This window comes from Vanessa cardui, chromosome 15 (assembly GCF_905220365.1).
Source record: "Vanessa cardui chromosome 15, ilVanCard2.1, whole genome shotgun sequence".
NCBI classification, from domain to species: domain Eukaryota; kingdom Metazoa; phylum Arthropoda; class Insecta; order Lepidoptera; family Nymphalidae; genus Vanessa; species Vanessa cardui.
In genome coordinates, this window is record NC_061137.1 from 10,533,584 (window position 1) to 10,552,322 (window position 18,739).

Sequence of the window (18,739 nt, forward strand, 5' to 3'; positions counted from 1 at the left end):
TGTGTGTATACAGCATAAAATTGTAAACTGTTAGATTATAATAAGTCACGCGAGATTGTAAACTGTTGAAAGATTTGTGAACGAGTACAAACAACAACAACAACAACAACAGAAATTAATCGGTAGATAATGGAAAATAGAAGTGAATTTCAGTAACATTCTAACCTTTTTTTACGCAATGGAAACCTTAAAAAAAGTACCCGGGCCCCGGAAACTGGGTTATATGGGGTTCGTTCCAACTAAAACCACACCTTAACGAATTGGAGACAACTCTAACCTAAGAAAACCTACCGGTGAAAGATCCTTGCGAACAAACCTAATAATATTCATTATTAATAATTGGGTAATACCTTAATTCTGTGCGGACGGACATTGACCGATTACATGACTATAATTATATATAGGCCTTAACAATATTGCTTCAAGGTTGAATGCTCATAAACAATAGAAAGTAACGCAAGAGCTACCTATATTTCTTACACATTAATTTAAGGAAATAAATACGTCACTCTACAACTTTGAATGGTATTTAATGGTCTTGTCGAGCGTTCAGCCCAACTTATTTTTTTTCAACATCTCATACATTACTCTGATTCCAATGTAAGAAGCTAAAGCACTTTTAAGAAGTAAGGACGGTACCACAAACACCCAGACCTAAGACAACATAAAAAACTAATGATAATCTACATCGCCTCGGCCGGGAATCGGGACCTCGGAGTGGCGTACCCATGAAAACCGGTGTACACACCACTTGACCACGGAGGTTTTAATCCCTAACATGGGATGCTATATCGTTCTTTGTATCGTTTGGGTCATTTATATTTTATTATGCATTTTGAGATGTGATTAAAACATATTTTTGGTATAGTTAGGGTTGTTATACGCTTGCAGATGCCGAGATCTAAGTTTTTTTTTTTTAAGACAACGTCACATACATTACTTTGACCCCAATGTAAGTAACTAAAGCACTTGTGTTATGGAAATCAGAAGTAACGACGGTACCACAAACACCCAGACCCAAGACAATATAGAAAACTAATGATAATCTACATTGACTCGGCCGGGAATCGAACCCGGGACCTCGGAGTGGCGTACTCATGAAAACCGGTGTACACACCACTCGACCACGGAGGTCGTCAAAGTTATTTAGTTATTTTAAAGATTGCAGTAATTCCAACATTCCCATCGTCAGAGAAGCAAGCTATTTATTTGTTTGCGGTTGAAGTCGGTCATGATGAATGAAAACTTGTCTTGCGCGAATGAAGAACAGCTAACGAAAATAATAATCATCAAAGATTATATCAATATATTGGCATTACTTTATAAGTATATATAATAAAATTGGAGTGCTGTGTGTAATATTAAAATAGCCCTTTTTTACTCAATGCATATACAATTTTTGTCTGTCTGTCTATCTGTTTGTTCCAGCTAATCTCTGACACGTCTGGACCGATTTTGACGGGACTTTCACTAGCAGATAACTGATATAATAAGGAGTAACTTAGGCTACAATAATATATTTTTTTTTGTTAAATTTAAACGTGTATAATATCGCGGGCAAAGCTAGTAGTAATATATATATATAATTAGAAATCATTAACATTAATTCCGCTATTAATGTAACAAATAGGACTGAATGTCGGCTAGCTTTGATTAGTTATTCAAATGCAAATTAGCCCTTATTAACGGAATGCATTAATATATTTAAAAATTAATAGACCATATAGAAATAAATTGTGTGGAAATAATGCAATTTGTAATTAATTATCAATGTTTTTTACTATTGAAAGGAGAGGATCACGCGTTAAAACAATTAACATGTGCTTGGTTTGTGAAAGAAACAATATATTTCATTTATTTGCCTATAATTGCACTCCAATTAAAACAAAACATACTTGAATTAACCAGCGCGTTCATAGTGTAGACTTTGGTCATGCTGGTTACTGCTATATAGTATGAGTATCTTGGTGAAATTATCTCAAAAACTCCCAATAGGGAGTTCTTTCTTGTGTAATTTACAGGCTTTTTAAAATCCTTTAATGTTTATTTATTATATATTACTTTGTTTAATCGTAATTCGCTTTCCCTTTGTCATTTATCACAGTGTGCTTTTTACGATATTTTATTTTAAATTAATTCATAATGATTGATAATCTATCGTACTCTATATATTGTATATTCCGATTAAGACACAAGTTGCATCGTTTAAAATATAGTAGCCAACAATACGTGTGATTAATACACTAGAGAATATACACTAATATATGTTTGATATAAACACTAGAATAGATTTCCTACCCCATGAGTCTAACGCCACGACGGCGCCAATAATGGCAGGAAGGTGGGCGAAGAAACGCCCTAGAAAGTCTATCGACTGTACACAACATGTATGTACTGTCAGAGTAAGAAAACCTTCGTCAGTTTTAATATTAATTCCTTTATTATGTCCGGTTTTTTGGGATTTTCACTGCCAGATAATTGATATAATAAGACGTAACCTAGGCTACAATATATTTTTTTGTTAAATTCAAACGTAAACAAGATCGCAGGCATAGCTAGTAGGTATATAATAGGTTGGGGAAAAAGTTTCTTCGTATTTTATATGAAAATTCAAAAAGTTTTTTTTTATAGTTTATTTACATTTGACTAAAGTATGTAGGTGCCATTTTGTTCCATAACTTTTTGCCATCTTGTTGGTAGTGACATGATCCCATTGCTGTAAAAATTTTGGGGCTTCTGATCGAAAAACTGCGACAAGTGGTTTTGGCAGTCCTCTCGTGATGTTAACCTGACACTGCCTAAGGAATTCTGCAGAGACCGAAACAGATGAAAATCTGAAGGTGCAAGGTCAGGACTATACGGCGGATGCATTAATACCTCCCAGCCAAACTCTCGTAATTTTTGTTGAGTGGCTAAAGATGTGTGAGGTCTAACGTTGTCATGGTGAAAAACCACACCCCTTCTGTTGATCAATTCTGACCGCTTTCTCTCAATTTCTTGCTTCAATCTAATCAATTGTTCGCAATACAGTTCTGAATCGATGGTCCTGCCGGGCGGTAACAGCTCATAATGAATGATGCCCTTCCAATCCCACCATACATACAGCATTACCTTGTTGCGAGTTAATCCGGGTTTTGACACAGTCTGTGAAGCTTGATCGGCCTTTGACCACGATCTTTTTCGCACGTTCTTGTCGTATGTGATCCACTTTTCATCACCAGTTATCAGCTTCTTCAAAAATGGTTCGGTTTCATTACGTCGTAATAAAGAATCACAAATGAGTACACGGTTCATTAGGTTTCTTTCAGTGAGTTCATGAGGCACCCATATATCGAGCTTTTTTGTGTACCCAGCTTTATTCAAATGAGTCAAAACCGTTTTGTGGTCAATTGCCAGTTCTTCAGCTACATCGTAACTACTAAAATGCCGATCTTGCTCCACTTTTTCAAAAATGGCATCAATTTTGTCCGTAACAGGGCGACCAGAGCGAGATGCATCTTTGATATCAAAATTTCCGTCTTGAAAACGCTTAAACCAAACTTGCGCTACTCTCACAGATACTGCATTAGGTCCATAAACATCACAAATTTTTTTCGCGGCTTGAGTTGCATTTTTACCTTTTTTATAGTAAAATTTTTTAGATTCACTCATTTTAACAACAACAAAAACAAATGAAAATCACACAAATTCCTAATTTGAATTTGGAAGTGCCTTCTTCAAAATTAAAACTTTTTAATGATACCAAAACCAGCCAGATACAAATGGTATAGCCAAAGAGATTTTATTACAAGTTCATACATACTATATGCGAAAAGACTTTTTCCCCAACCTAATATATCTTATTCTCTATGTAATAATTTGTTTTCGAATTGGACTAATAAATTCTAAAGTAAACGCGAGCAATCTTTTGAGCTTATAAATATTGATTTTAAAATATATGAAAACCACACATTACTTAAATATTTCTGCCTCGTACAACTTCTCTGTATAACCAACATTTGTCGGCGGTTTTTCCGAACTGATACGACTTGGCGAAAAAAATACATAATATGATTAAAACTTAAGCAAATTTGAATTAAATGACTCAAAGTAAAACATCCTCAAAGATGGACTTTTTCAAAGTTCACAGAGCATTACTTGAACATAATGCAGACATCCTGCTTAGTGGAGCGAACTGGCATTTATCCAACTTCCGAACACCAGTTTTCTTTCAATTTTATATAATCTATGTATTTATCTCAAACACTCAAGAACAATACCGGACAAGATCTTGAAATGTCAGAAAGTGACTTTGACATTGATAACAATTCAAGAAATAAAATGGCGGATCACCAAAAGGTCAACATTAATTTTGGGATATAGCAAGTGAGTTCGTAAAATCAATGTGATCATTTTAATATTAACTTCGATTTCACTCATGAATTTTTGCCAACCGACTTTTGTTGAAACGCCATTTTGATACATGTACTCTTAAAATTTTACAATTAATTATTAAATCTTTGCATTTTGACATTTCGCTATCGTGTTGTACGCTGAGTTGCGAGTTCTTGCTTACAGAATAGCACTCTGGAATGTTTTTGTCAAATAGAAACGCTCAAAAATATCAAGTCTATTATAAAATTTTAGAGTATTATATAAAATATATAATGTTCACGCGGGAACATAAACATTAGATAGCTCAACGAATTCAAGCAAAAAACTTCGAAAGACTGCTGGACAAACGAATAAATTCTTCGAATACATAATTTCAAAATATGAGCCATAAAGAATATTAAAAATCATTTAATAGATTAAGGTAACTATTAATTTTTAACTGCTATTAAGGAGAGGAGAAGGAATTTGTATATTATTGTAATCAAAGTAGAAATAATGATAAATTAGCTTATCGTATATTTCGTAATTAATTACAAAAAAGTTTGATTTATAGGATTGATTTTTCGCTAGGACAACACAGGTAACTGCTATTATTATTTGTCATAAGATTATATATAAACAATACCGACCTATATCTATTAAACCTAAGCAACATGTGACAGAAGCAACTATTTCATCATCCTAATGGATAAATATTTGATCGCTTACCCTTACAGATGAATAAACTATAACATTTTAACGAAATTAAATCTTATCCTTATAATATAAAGTCCAAATTAGCTAAACGATATAATATTGCGACCCCTTAGTAAGTCAGTGAGGCATACATAGGGTATTAGCCCTTTACGTAAAGACAGATCGATATTCTGCCCTAAATATGTAATTAGACGATAGAAACCTCCTAAAAAGGTCACAATGCATATATATTTTATATTTGGAATGAATCCAGTTACTGGCAACATTGACCTTGCCTAAATTCATATATCAATTCCCTTTTCTTGCCAAACTGGCAACATATCTACCAAAAATACATTTGTTGAATCTATTTGATATATTTTTTTGTATTTGATTGATGATTGGCAATGTTTAAAAAGCATTAATAATTTAATTAATGTTACTTTTATAGCCGTGATGGCTTAGTGACTGGAACATCTAAATTTAACCGAAGATTGTAAATTGAAATCAAAATTCGACGGTTGGTCGTGTCTAATTATAGTTAAGGATATATAGTCGATTTTTCGTAGCGCCATCTAGTGAGAAGAAACCGCAAAATGTATAGCATAAAAAGATAAAACATAAATACATGACTGTGTATATGGTATCGACAAAATAGTGTGGAAGTTAATTAATCTGAAAGAAATATACCAACATCAAATTTATATTATATAATTAAAAGGTGAACATCGCTAATAAAACATAAATTAGCTTTTAAGGTATAAATATTAAAAAAAAAAACAACCAAATAGTTTCTTTACATATTTTTTTCTTTATTTATAATGTATTAAATTTACTTAATATATTTATAATTAACATTGATAGCATTAAAAATAATTTGCATATCGTTAAAATCTTAACTACATAGTATAAAACCAAGTCACTTTTTCTGTCTCTACGTCCCTTTGTATGCTTAAATCTTTAAAACAACGCAACGAATTTTGATGCGGCTTTTTTTAATAGATAGAGTGATTCGAGAGGAAGGTTTAATAATACAATATAGTAAAGAAACACTGTTAATTTTAGATGTTTGTAATGTGATGTCGTAAATTAACAAAACTTTAGAATATATAGCAAAGCCGGAGTAGTAACTATGAATAAAAAACATATATTTCAATTATTTTATATTTTTCTTTATAAAATGTTGCAAACATAATTGATATAGATTGATACTCAAAAGATTTTTAGTAAATTATACACATCACTACAAAAGCTTGGTTTAAATAAGATTTTTAGTTCCTCCGACACGTACTAGATGTCGCTGCATCGAAAAAATTCAAGCTATGGTTTGGTTCGCGCACGTTTATATAGTATGCAATAATTTCATATCCGATTCGTCCGACCTAACAAGGTCGCGGGTTCGATTCCTGTATTTTTGACGTGAACTTGTACTAGAGGTACAAAATCACATATAAAAACTTATAATTTTAAAGTTTATCTTGTAGGTATTTACTAAGTGAAATGCGTCTTATTCCTAAGGTTATTTAGATATCCCAGGAAATATTTTATATATAAGCTAATAATTTAGGATTAATTAAACTATTTTAAAAGTATTAGTTGTCTATGAATCAAATCTTAAGGATTTATTACAAATACATACACTTAGTATAATGTAACATATTTCCTATTGGACAGAAAATTAGTAAAACGGTTTTAATTCCCTTAACTAAATGGCAATTGCCTATAAGAATTTTGATCACACTTGTAAATTATTAACAACTGACTATACGGTATAAATACGCGTGAGTCCTGAAGACGCCATAATTACTTATTGTAGTCAACATGTGAATTTGGAATTTTTCCTTCCAATAGAAATATTCTATAAGAAGAAACTCGATACACGTTAAACAATAGCTACAATTTATACAGTACGTGCGTCACCGTCAGTTGTCAAGATTTCACGAGTGAGAAACGAAATGAATTACAGAATCGCACAGTTGAAAAGCCCTTCACGTACAGTCTGCTAAGAAGACACTACAGTTTCTAGTCAAATTGTTTTCTGCATCTGCAAAAACTTACCTACGAATTAAAAATAATAGATATTGTCCTTTAATACATTTATAACGTGCCTTGTAATACCCGATCGCAATAGTCGTAATCGAATAATGTGTCAATAGCGCGAGATAATCCTCTATAGTCTGTGGAATTAAACATGTTCCATTTTTAATTATATTACAGCAGCGTTCATTAAAGTTCATTCGATATATAAATGAGATGGTTCAGTATGAACGTATCGAAAACTATTTTTCATAAGGGGCGATGTGAGCTACATGTAAATATCGAATTTGAGATCAATGCTATATAACCTAATGTTATTTTTTTCTTTCTCGCGGATAGATTCTCTTCTACCACGAAGGAATCACTAAAATTGGTTTTTCGATTTGTTTGTTTTGTATCATCAATGTACTCTAGCTACGGAGTTGTCAACCAGGATACAGAGTACTCCAGTATCAAAAATCATAACGATCGATTTGCTGGTTTTAATGTGATAAGTTGTCTTAAATTTTCGCGATGATTACACATTTAAATAAAACTATTTATAACGGATGAATCGATAAAATGTTCGTGGTCACGGGCAGACGGCTGCCCGTGACCACGAACACTGCAAAGTGCTCGAAACGTCGGGATGTTTAAAAATAATTAATATACGCGATTCATCCGTTATAAATAGCTTTATTTAATGTGATAAGGTTACAAAGATACAGACATCACATTTTTCACATAAGTATAAGATACCATCTCAAATTAACGCGGTGAAGACCAACAGTCAGAAAAATAAACTTGGTTGATGACTTAACAAAGCATTTTATGAACAGACACCGGTTACATTTAGTACATATATAAATTTGGAGTTCGCTTACATCATCTCGATTTTAGAGAGTGTAAAATAAAAGGTATAACGTCAGTGCATTCAGCTCGCATAAACCTTCGATTCCCTTAACTGTCTCGTCTGATTTCGCTGTTCCTGGACCGTTTCCAAGATACGTCACGAGTTGTAAGTAAACATTTAGTCGCCATTACTTATGACAGATTGTTTTTGTACTTTTTAACTCAATATTTTATTTTAGGTAGCTACTATATTGTCTAAGTGAAAGTTTAGTTTCTATAATAAAATTCCACAAACATTTTTAACTTTGCCGTTTCACAAATTTCAATCATTTGTACAAAAATACCTTGGTAAAGAAGGCATGTTATTCAATACAAGATTATACAGACGATAAAAAAGCGTAAAATGAATACTTGTTGACTTCCAGATAGAGTATATAACATACATATAAACATAATTTTATTTAACCAATATGACTGTATTTTTAAATGTTGAAAAAGAGTAACTTCTTAATTTCTTGCTAGTTTTTCTCGGTTACATTTTTAATTACTTTCCGAACAACCATCTTCTCTTAATATAGTTGTTAAATGACTATTTAAAAGTGCTTGTAAAACTCTACTTGAATAAAATATATTTTGATTTCATTTCATTTGAAAGGGCCAAAATGTTCTACAATTACCTTAAAAACTGCGTACCTTTTATACTTACCAAATCAAGTCCAAATCTAACCTTCGCGTATTATAATCTAGACTATTTAAAAATACTATTATTCATCGGAACAAAAGAGAAGACAGTATCACAGGTTGTCCGTAGAACACACGTAATACCATTCTCCATGAGTACTTCTGAATCAATATGATATCCTAACACCTCAATGAAATGTCAAGTCGTACAAGCCAGCACTTATACAGACAGAGGAAACACGAGGCACCCTAAACACGTCCTCAAAGAAAAAAAGCATACTAGCCCCCCTACATCTTTTTCGTAGAAGGCAGCTTAGGACGTTCTTACCTTAAGCTCCTTTGTTCGCGACTGATTATCAAGGCCAGCAAAATACAGAGAAACAAAATCATTTTAGTTGCCCCTTTTTGTCAGTGTACCCGCGTCCTTACAATTAAGTGTTGCCACTACCAAGTACGAGATTATGTCCAGAAACGTCGCGACATAGTGCAATAAAACTGCACTTTATATACTTTTTCGGTATCATTGTTATTCTTTCCAGAGATTTATTAGTCTGTTTGTCTGTTTAGTATTCTTTCTCCAAGATGGTTATAGTTAGCTAAAATACGTATAGCCTATTTTTATAACTCGCTTTCGTACGTATGACTTGATGACTTACTGATTTAAACGACTAAGAGTACACTTAAGTATCAATAAGAGTAATAACCGTTAATTAATGTCACAGTTATTTATTATTAATGCGACTCTTGTGATATTATGTATGCTTTGATATGAAAAAAAAAAAAAAAAAAAAAAAAAAACAAAATATAAGTTGCAACAAGCTTCATCAAAAGTATAACACTTCGCCTCATTGCCTCCACTGGTGATAGGAGGGCTGGTTCGTTGTTTGCCCAGAGGATCGGAATTGCGATTCAACGGGGAAATACTGCTAGCATTCTTGCCACCATTCTACGGGGTCAAGATTTATACAGTAACTAGTTTTAGTTCATATTTGTATGTATGCTTTGTTTTATAATATTAATTTGCTTTACGCCAAATTTCATCAAATTCGGTTTATTCGTTTGATCGTGAAAGAGGGACAGACAGACAGGCAGACCGAGTTACTTTCACATTTATAAAATGTATTAATATAGATTATATTATGATAGATATGTTCCTATAAAATAGCGAACGGAAATAATTTCAATTCAAAATGTACCAAATATTCAAACGTTTTTTTTTTAGAATGACCGAATGAATGGAATCCAATTTATATTTTACAACCGGCGCATATCTTTTTTTACATTCTAAGCACAAACGCCGCTGGAATTAAACCGGAATTTTCAAGTCAAACTACACTTTACATTCTGAATGGTTCGTTAAACACTACATATGTGATAACTAAATATGCAGATAGGCTTATGTGTTTCAGTTGAAATTGCTTTATAGTACGTTTTACCATTAAAGCACATTTATTTCATTCCCATTTTTTATAGATAGTTAGTTTTTAGCTTCGTTCTTCGTTTAACAGATAAGCAATACCTCCTCTTCGTTAGAGAAGATTTGGAAGGAAGTTATTTACCAGATTTCTCCAATGACGATTGGTATACACGTGGCCGAATGTTATCTGACACGTACTCGTAAAGTTTTCTTAAGTGCTGAGAACATGTTTATTTACTCACTTTTTTTTTAAATCTATTTTTAATATTAAATTATATTCATTTAAATAATTGTATTAACATGACTTTGTATTTTTTAAATGTTGAAAAGAGTAACTACTGAGTTTCTTGCGGATTCTTCTCGGTAGAATCTACTTTCCGAACCGGTGGTAGCTTCACTTAATTGTTGATTGACGATTCAAAAGTGCTTGTAAAAGCCCAGTTGAATAAAGTTTATTTTGATTTTGAATTAAAAATATGCAGCAAACGAACAGACAAATCAAACTTAAAAATATATAATCAAAGTAAATTTTCATAGTCTAATTAAGCCTTCAAGATAGGGAATGAGGTTAGATTGAAATTAATTAAAAGTAAGAAAATAATCTTTTACATTTAAGCTAAACGCTGTAAATTTACATACTAAATAAGCGTGACAAGGAACGTCAGAAATGTCCATGCCCAAACAAGTTATGAATATTTATGGAATAATCTCTAAAGCTTTTCGTCAGCTGACATAATTATGCTTGAGCTATTGTATTATAATATAAGTTTTAAAAAAGTAAACTTTTCTTTTACATTCACTACACGTACTAGCAATACGAGACGTCTGGACATAAATTCACAAAAACTATAAAAAAAGTTTGAATAACGATGTATAACTTTTATAGTTACTTACATAATGGAAAAATAAAACCTAGAAAAATGTTAATGGTAAAAAGGTTTATTGGTGGTGGTAAAATTTTGTGCAGGGCCTGCTCATTAGGTAACGCCCCCCTTTTCACTTTTCATTCCTTTTACCACCAATTAGAAGTATTGTGGTTTTTTTAAGAGCTGAGATGGCCCAGTGGTTAGAACGTGTGCATCTTAACCGATGATTTCGGGTTCAAACCCAGGCAAGCACAACTATATATGTGCTTAATTTATGTTTATAACCCATCTCGTGCTCGGGGGTGAAGGAAAACATCGTGAGGAAACCTGCATGTATCTAATTTCATCGAAATTCTGCTACATGTGCATTCCACCAACCTGCATTGGAACAGCGTGGTGGAATATGTTCCAAACCGGAGAGGGTTTGTTAATGGGAGAGGAGTTCTTAGCCCAGCAGTGACATTTACAAGCTGTTACTTCTGTTTTTGTATTGTTTTTGTTTTTTTATAAATAAAGGATTTCCGACGGCAGCGCATTGACGGTGATCAATATGTCAGTCAATCTTATACATTTTCATACAAATACATTATTAAAAAATAATAAAGAATTCATTTATATTCTTTTGACAAAAATAAAAAAAAATATTTCAAATAAATTATTTTTGTTTTGGCAACATAATTCTCACCAGTTAACTCTTCAATATCGATAACGTATATGTACGTTCAACGCTCAAGCAATCTTAGCTATAAAGATAAAAATAAACAAGTCCGCGGCAGAATATTAAAAGCACTATGTAAATATCGATCCATAGAATGTAACGCGGCACGTCCTGTAGGATATAGCCGGCTCGTAGTCGGTTAGTTCGCTTCCGTGCCGCAACGAGCGTATACGTCGCTTTCCGAGTTCGAATTTTAAAATAAATTCTACAGAGCCATACGTTCGTAAACGCGTTTTTAATCGACTGTGTAAACCGGACTTTAAGCAGTGCTTATTATATTATCTGTGATTTTTTCGCGCTCTTTTAAATGACCATAAATACTTTTTTGTGTAATGACAAGTGGTAATATTATTAAGTGGGTAACAATAATAGTGTTAATTGTTACGCTTAACACCGTGGATGTTATTCGATACGGAAGCCATTTATATTATTATTGATTGTGGCGATAACAATGTAATTTGTTAAAAGAAAACATATTAATTAGACCAAATGAGAAATATTTAAAAGAAAAATATAATGCAAAACGAAAAATTTTAATTTTAATTTAAATAACATTTTTATAAAAAAGGAAGTATGCTTAAGGCTTATACTTTGTTACCTTGTTTAATTTACCTTAATTTAATTTGTCTTTGCATAATTAAACTAATAAAAATATTTTTATCACGTAGGTAGCATATGAATGTTAATTCTTTATTATTATACGTCTATATTTGTCTAAATTTATTTTAATATTCGAACTTTTTGTCATTTCATTCGCCAATGAGAGTTTAAGAAAAATATATACGTCATTTTATTAACAGTATATCTTGAGCTTTATATATTAAAGGATCGATGTATATTTCGTAATTTTTGTATAATTCTAAAATGTAAAGAAAAATTTAAAACTCCCCGTACAGAACGTCATAAATCTTTTTAACGGTGTTTAATATTTTGTTAAATAAACCCAAGTTACATGGGTTTTCACTATCTCTGATTTATTATCTGTGGGAATATGGCGCAGTAAATCCGACTTAGTAAGTTAATTAGAACTTGAGATGTGAACACGGACTCGGGTGAAGTTGAATTAGAAGGAGATAATGTTTGCAGCTAGTAAATTAAATTCTCCTCTTATCTTCATTTATGTCTTGAGTGCAAGTGCAGCGTGTAGAAAATTGGTCCGATTTTTTTACTAAACTTATTTTTAAAATATTTCCTTTTAAGTTACTAAAAGACATAATATTTTATAATTAGAAACGAATAAAATTTTATTTTGTTTTAGAACGATTTTTTTAAACAAGAAATGCTATTTATATTTTGTTCATTTTAAAAACATAATCTTTTAGTACTACTCAGCTAACAATACATTTATGTTATCAGAAAATGTAATATGTAAATAAGCAGTTGCAATTTAAAAAGATTATATTATGAAAATATTGCATTAGAAAGCACTTAATACATCATTACGTACTAAGTGTTGCTATAGAAACTTTGGAAACAGTAAAGCGATTAAGTCTTGATACTTTAGAAAAAGCTCATTCTTAATACATAAATGTATTTGATTAAAATATATAGATTAATTATATACTGGATCATTCGATATAAAATCGATTTTTTTTTAAATAGCTACCAACATTTTTTAAGCGGTAACAGCGTTGGTAAAACTTTTCTCATTACGGCCGGACGCGTAACGTACACTTCAGTAAACCACGGCGGGGTTGATTGAAAAATAAATAAAGGATAAACTGATTCGGAAAATTATGTTTGCTAGAATATTGTGATTTATTTAATCCATGTTTTAAAAATATACGAACTCAATTTTCTTTATATTAAGATTGCTTTTTTAACAGCACAAGACATCTTCATTCATCCAAAAATAATCCTTTTTTTATAACTAGTTGCATGTCCACTGGTACCAATCCGTAACATTTCAATAAATTATTTTTATTTTCATCTGTTTTCTTCAGATAGGTATGTGACAACTTGATCTACCTTTGTTTCTTACTCTTCGATCACGTAATAAATAATGGTCTGCTTAAACAGATGAAAATATCGCGTAATTTTCATGTTTGTTCTTGCAATAATGAAATTTGCACTTTCGTGAAATTAGAATTGAAACTTTTGGTCCCTAACAATGTGAATTTGTAAAACGGTGATTCAAATGACTCCTGTTATTAAACAGCAGCTTCTTAGGTGCTACAAAATATTTTGTATAGAAATATTTTTTTAAATGTTCGTTGACGTTCACTAAACACTAATCACCTGTACTTACATAATGTTATGCTTCTAAAGTCTATCACTAAGTACAAAGTAAATATTATTTTATAATTTACTTAATATTACTAGATCACGCTCGTGCGACTTAAAAGTTTGTAATAAGCGTAGGCTTTATTAATTCATATTGTCGTTAACTATGACCAACCTCCTTAGTCATAATCTATTCCTTTTCTAAAAAAAATAATAATATGATGATATGTAGATTGCTTCAATATTTAAGAGCTAATTTTTTGAACTGGCAATAAATTCCAAACCAACTTGGAACTTGCTGAGGTCTAGGTACTCAATTTGTATACTCATAGAATAATTTAATAGATCTTATCACGTTACGTATTATATAACGAAACAATGGGATCGTAACGTCCGTACAAACAGCTTCCAAATAAAGGGACGACCTAAAAAAGGCGGAACGCTACATCCGAGATATTCTAATTGTGATTCCTGTTAAACTTTGATCTATTCCTGACGCCAAATGGGACTTGTTGCTTAAACAGGGATTGATTGACGAAACACAAATAAACAACTATTAAGTATGTAATTTGTTATAAGAAAAATAAATAAACATGAACCCGTGGGTGGTATCATTGTTAGTTAATTAATTAATTAACTTTATTAATTTGATGATTCAACAAATTCTCCGTACGGGTTTCATGGTATTGTATTGACGTCTGATTCATCGTGATTTTACTTACTGTAAAGAAAGCGTGTAAGAAAGTGTTAAAGGGAGGTTTTTTTAAATAATTAATTACACTAATTTGATGATTCAACGAGTATTCGTTATTGAATAGAATTGAAGACTGGTGATGGTGGTGATCGTGATTTAACGTTGTGCAAAGAATGAATGAATGAACGTTGTAAAGAAGAAGAGATTTTGAAGTTTAAATTTTGGAATACGCGACTTCGAACATCGTTTTCATATTTTTATAAATGTGTCTTACTAGATAAAAAGTAGTAATTGACTATGGGTACCTCCAAAAGTATTCGATAAAGGTGCCGGATGCCCTAACATTATTTATATATAAAGACTAATACGTATAAAGTATGTTAACACTAAGAAAACTATGACGTGAGACTGACTATCTGTTCGGCAAAGTATTACTAGTTTAAATTATTCAATTCTTATTCAATTATTTATATTGATCATAAATAAATTATTGACATTTCTATACATTTAGCTTATGCTACAAACAAATCGACAATGTTCTTTTTCATTACCGGCTGCATTACACTTACTTATTTTCTGACGCTCTTTCGTGATTCTATTTCGTTCAAAAGCTTTAAAACTTACTGTTTAATAAAGTATACTTTAAGGATGTTATTATTTTTTAAATGATATAATATTAAAAATAAGTCTCCAAAAGTTGATTTTTAAACCTGTATTCCTGTATGAATAAAAACAGTACTGAAAATACGACACAATAAAATTTGGAAGAACAACAGAATTATAAACAACTCAATATATTAATTATATTGAATTTAAAAAAAAACTTTTTTTTTCTTTCTGACAAGGTTTTCTACATTTTTTTAATGATAAACCAAAAATCATTTAAAAAAGCGCTGATAATCTTTATCCGTTTCTATTAAAAAACGGATGAAAATTTCATACAAGTCCATTAAGTATTTGCTTTCTATATTAAACAATGAAAAGTTAGATTCATGAATTGAATAATATTTAAAATACAGTATAATCTTCATAAGTGTAATAACTGACGCCTTGAATAAACATTGATAATTTTCATTGCAACATATTTAATCAACGAAATATAAAAATCGAATATTGAAATAAATCTCTAAGAATCGAGCTGAAAAAAAATTACACAGAGTTCAATGGCGAGTACCGACATCCGGACTAAATTTAACGACGCGTTCATTAATGAACGAATGAATAAAAACAAGGAACATCATATAGATACGTATGCGCTGAAGGTTTTATACTAGCTACTAAAATTAACACATCACTAGAATAAAAATACATTTCATATTGAGTACGCTTTCTTTAATATTGTGTTTACGTTTAAAAACGTAAACATCATAAACATCTCATCTTTACAGCTCGCTTCCTCACTTTCATTACTAAATTAACTTATCCGTACTTATGAAATAAATAAGGAAGCATCTAACTAAACTACTGTTCATTGCTGGCAACGGTTTAATTAGAGGACTTGGTAATGAACGAACTTGTGTGTCCCCACAGTGTTTACACTTGACCGCAAATTAAAATTAATGGATATGGTTTCAAAGCTTTCGACATATCAAAATGTATTAGTTATATTATAACGGAGTATTAGGTAGAAGGATATTTGCTTTTATGTATATTATTCATAACAATTACAGGGATACATAATTTCCATTTCTAAAAAACTCCCTAACATAATTACTTTTGCATATATATGATACCTAATTAGGAAGTCTTTCAAGCGACTAAATAAATATTATCATTATCGCAATCAACGATTATAATCATAATTAAACAAGATTTATTCACAGTTAGATCCTTTTTTGTTTCGTAGATACATACATCTCGCAATTCTTTATTACAAAAGCATTATTTTTTTTGAAGATATCGTATAAACTTTTTAGCGATAACAATATTTCTGAAACTTGTAAAATTAATATTTCTTACCTCGTATGGCTCAATGTAAACATAAACGGTGTTCTCAATTTCAAAACTTTTATCTTAAATCACAATATACTAAAGTACTAGCGGAATCATTACAGGCCTTTTCTCCATTTGAGAAGATTTGAAGCTAATGCCAATTGCTTCATTTCTGGTTACTGGATGAACATATGGCAGAATATAATTGAAATTAGACACTTGCTTAATTAGCCACGATGTTTTGCATCCTAAATTATAAACACAAATTAAGTACATGGAAATTCATTGAATTTTAACACGTAATCATCGTCATCGCTAATATGCACGCCTTCTCAAATCTTTAATTTGAATGTATTTTTAAGTTAACGTTTTTCTCTTTTATAGATACTTACCCACAGATTATTTACTAAAAGTACGCCGAATACATATAAAACCTATTTTACAATTTTAAAGTTAAACGCACAATGGATTATTTTCAACCTGACCTGAAATTAAGTTTGATTCATGCTTATTTTATTGTCCATTTCAAAGTTTCCTCTTCACGGTGTCTATCATTTATTTTTCCATGTTCCCCGTCTAAGTGTTACCCGATATAGAAAGTTCTGGATATTCGTGGCGTCCCCTCGTGTCGTGAGTCAGGCAAATTACAGCGTTTGTGATTAATGCGATCTATTCCTGGGTATTCCTTCAACGGGAAGTTTTCATTGTTCTTCGCCTTAACTTATATTGCAAAAAACGTATTAAAAACTTTTTTTTTTATACATATAGTGACTTAGTGGCTGGTGATAGACTTTTTAAGGCTGAAAAATAAAATACCAAACTGTAACGTGCCAGTGATATCAGTGTAAAATTAATTGTGACCTTTATAATGTATCGACGATTTAACGCATAGTGTTGGACATAAAGCAGTCAGAATGACGCACAAACATATATACGCGGCAATATGTGAGTATCGTGCTTTAAAATATGAACATCCTTATTCTATATAAAAAATATTCGTCAAGAATAAGGACTTAAGTTGTAAAGCCACTTCAACTTTTGTTTTATATGTAATAAAATTCAAAGGATATATTATGGATGATCTGTTAATCTATATTAATGTGTGTAATGTTATTGAACCTGATATCTAAGTCAGTTTGCGGTTACTCTGGTATGTTATCACCTTGATTATCATCCTCAACGATCGTAACTATATATTACTACGATTGATGATTGATGAATTTATTTGTGCGGTTTTACATTGATTAATATATTATGTTTCACATAAGGAATATGATAATGATTATTATTTTATTTTTATAATTATTTTTATTTCTGTAGAGAAAAATGTTTTACTGACAATTTGCTCTTTATTATCCGACATCATAAATATATATGTCAAGTTTAAATCGAACTTATAATTTAAACGACTAAATACCTAAATCGAATGGTCTGAATAATCTACAACATTAGACTTGTCTATATTTATGATATGTTATTTTATATATTATGTTTTGTGTTCCAGGTCCGCGCCATGGAGCAGCGGTTGTGCGAGTGGCCGGCTGGCGCTGAAGGGGCGCCGAAGGCCATCACGCGACTTGAAGGCCAAATTGAAGAACAGGTATATTAAATACTTCCATATGTAATAGAAACCCAACTATCAAAAGTATACGACCTCTTTCCTCGTTCTTTTGTCTTTCACAGTCGAAGCATTAAAAAAGTATGGAATTTGATAGTTTAAACTCTCCTTTCGCTCTATAATCCTGTGTTACCTGTCTTATTGGATTGTCGTCCAATCGGATTATGAGAGTAAGAAAAGAGAGAATGCACCATAGCTGGCATCGTTCAGGAGACTATAATTAATCAGCTAGTGTAATTACAGTCACAAAAGACGTAACATCTTATATCATTTGGTTGGCGGTACATTGACATCTTGATCATATTTTATAAAATACGATTTATATTTATATACTTATCGTATAAAGCCTGCATAATATGCGATCAATAACATTGTGTTTGTAAGAAAACGGGTTTCCCATTGTATTGTATTTATTATTTAATCTCTTTTACTGTTACTGACCTTTAGGGAACCGTTTTGTTAACTAGTGTTAGCCCTCCCAACCCTTGAGACTTATTATGGAATTAGCTACATCGTTTTGCTTTGTTATTACTACAACTACAAGTATTTGTACATAATATAGAGATATAATATAAAAAAATCTAAATGAATATTTATTTGAGTAACAAATTGAAAAGTAGTAGTGAAGTTTTGAAAATTTCTAAAAGTATTTAGATCTTTAAAATGTCTAATT

General features: G+C 31.3%; 1 protein-coding gene across 1 annotated transcript in view; it reads left to right on the forward strand.

The window, feature by feature from the left end:
- Window positions 1-18,739, forward strand: part of LOC124535572 (uncharacterized protein CG43867) — a 363,739-nt gene that overhangs the window by 318,192 nt on the left and 26,808 nt on the right. Inside the window, exon 6 of the mRNA XM_047111819.1 lies at window positions 17,953-18,048. Within this exon, the coding sequence (XP_046967775.1) occupies window positions 17,953-18,048 (96 nt within the window). The remainder of the gene's footprint in view (window positions 1-17,952; window positions 18,049-18,739) is intronic.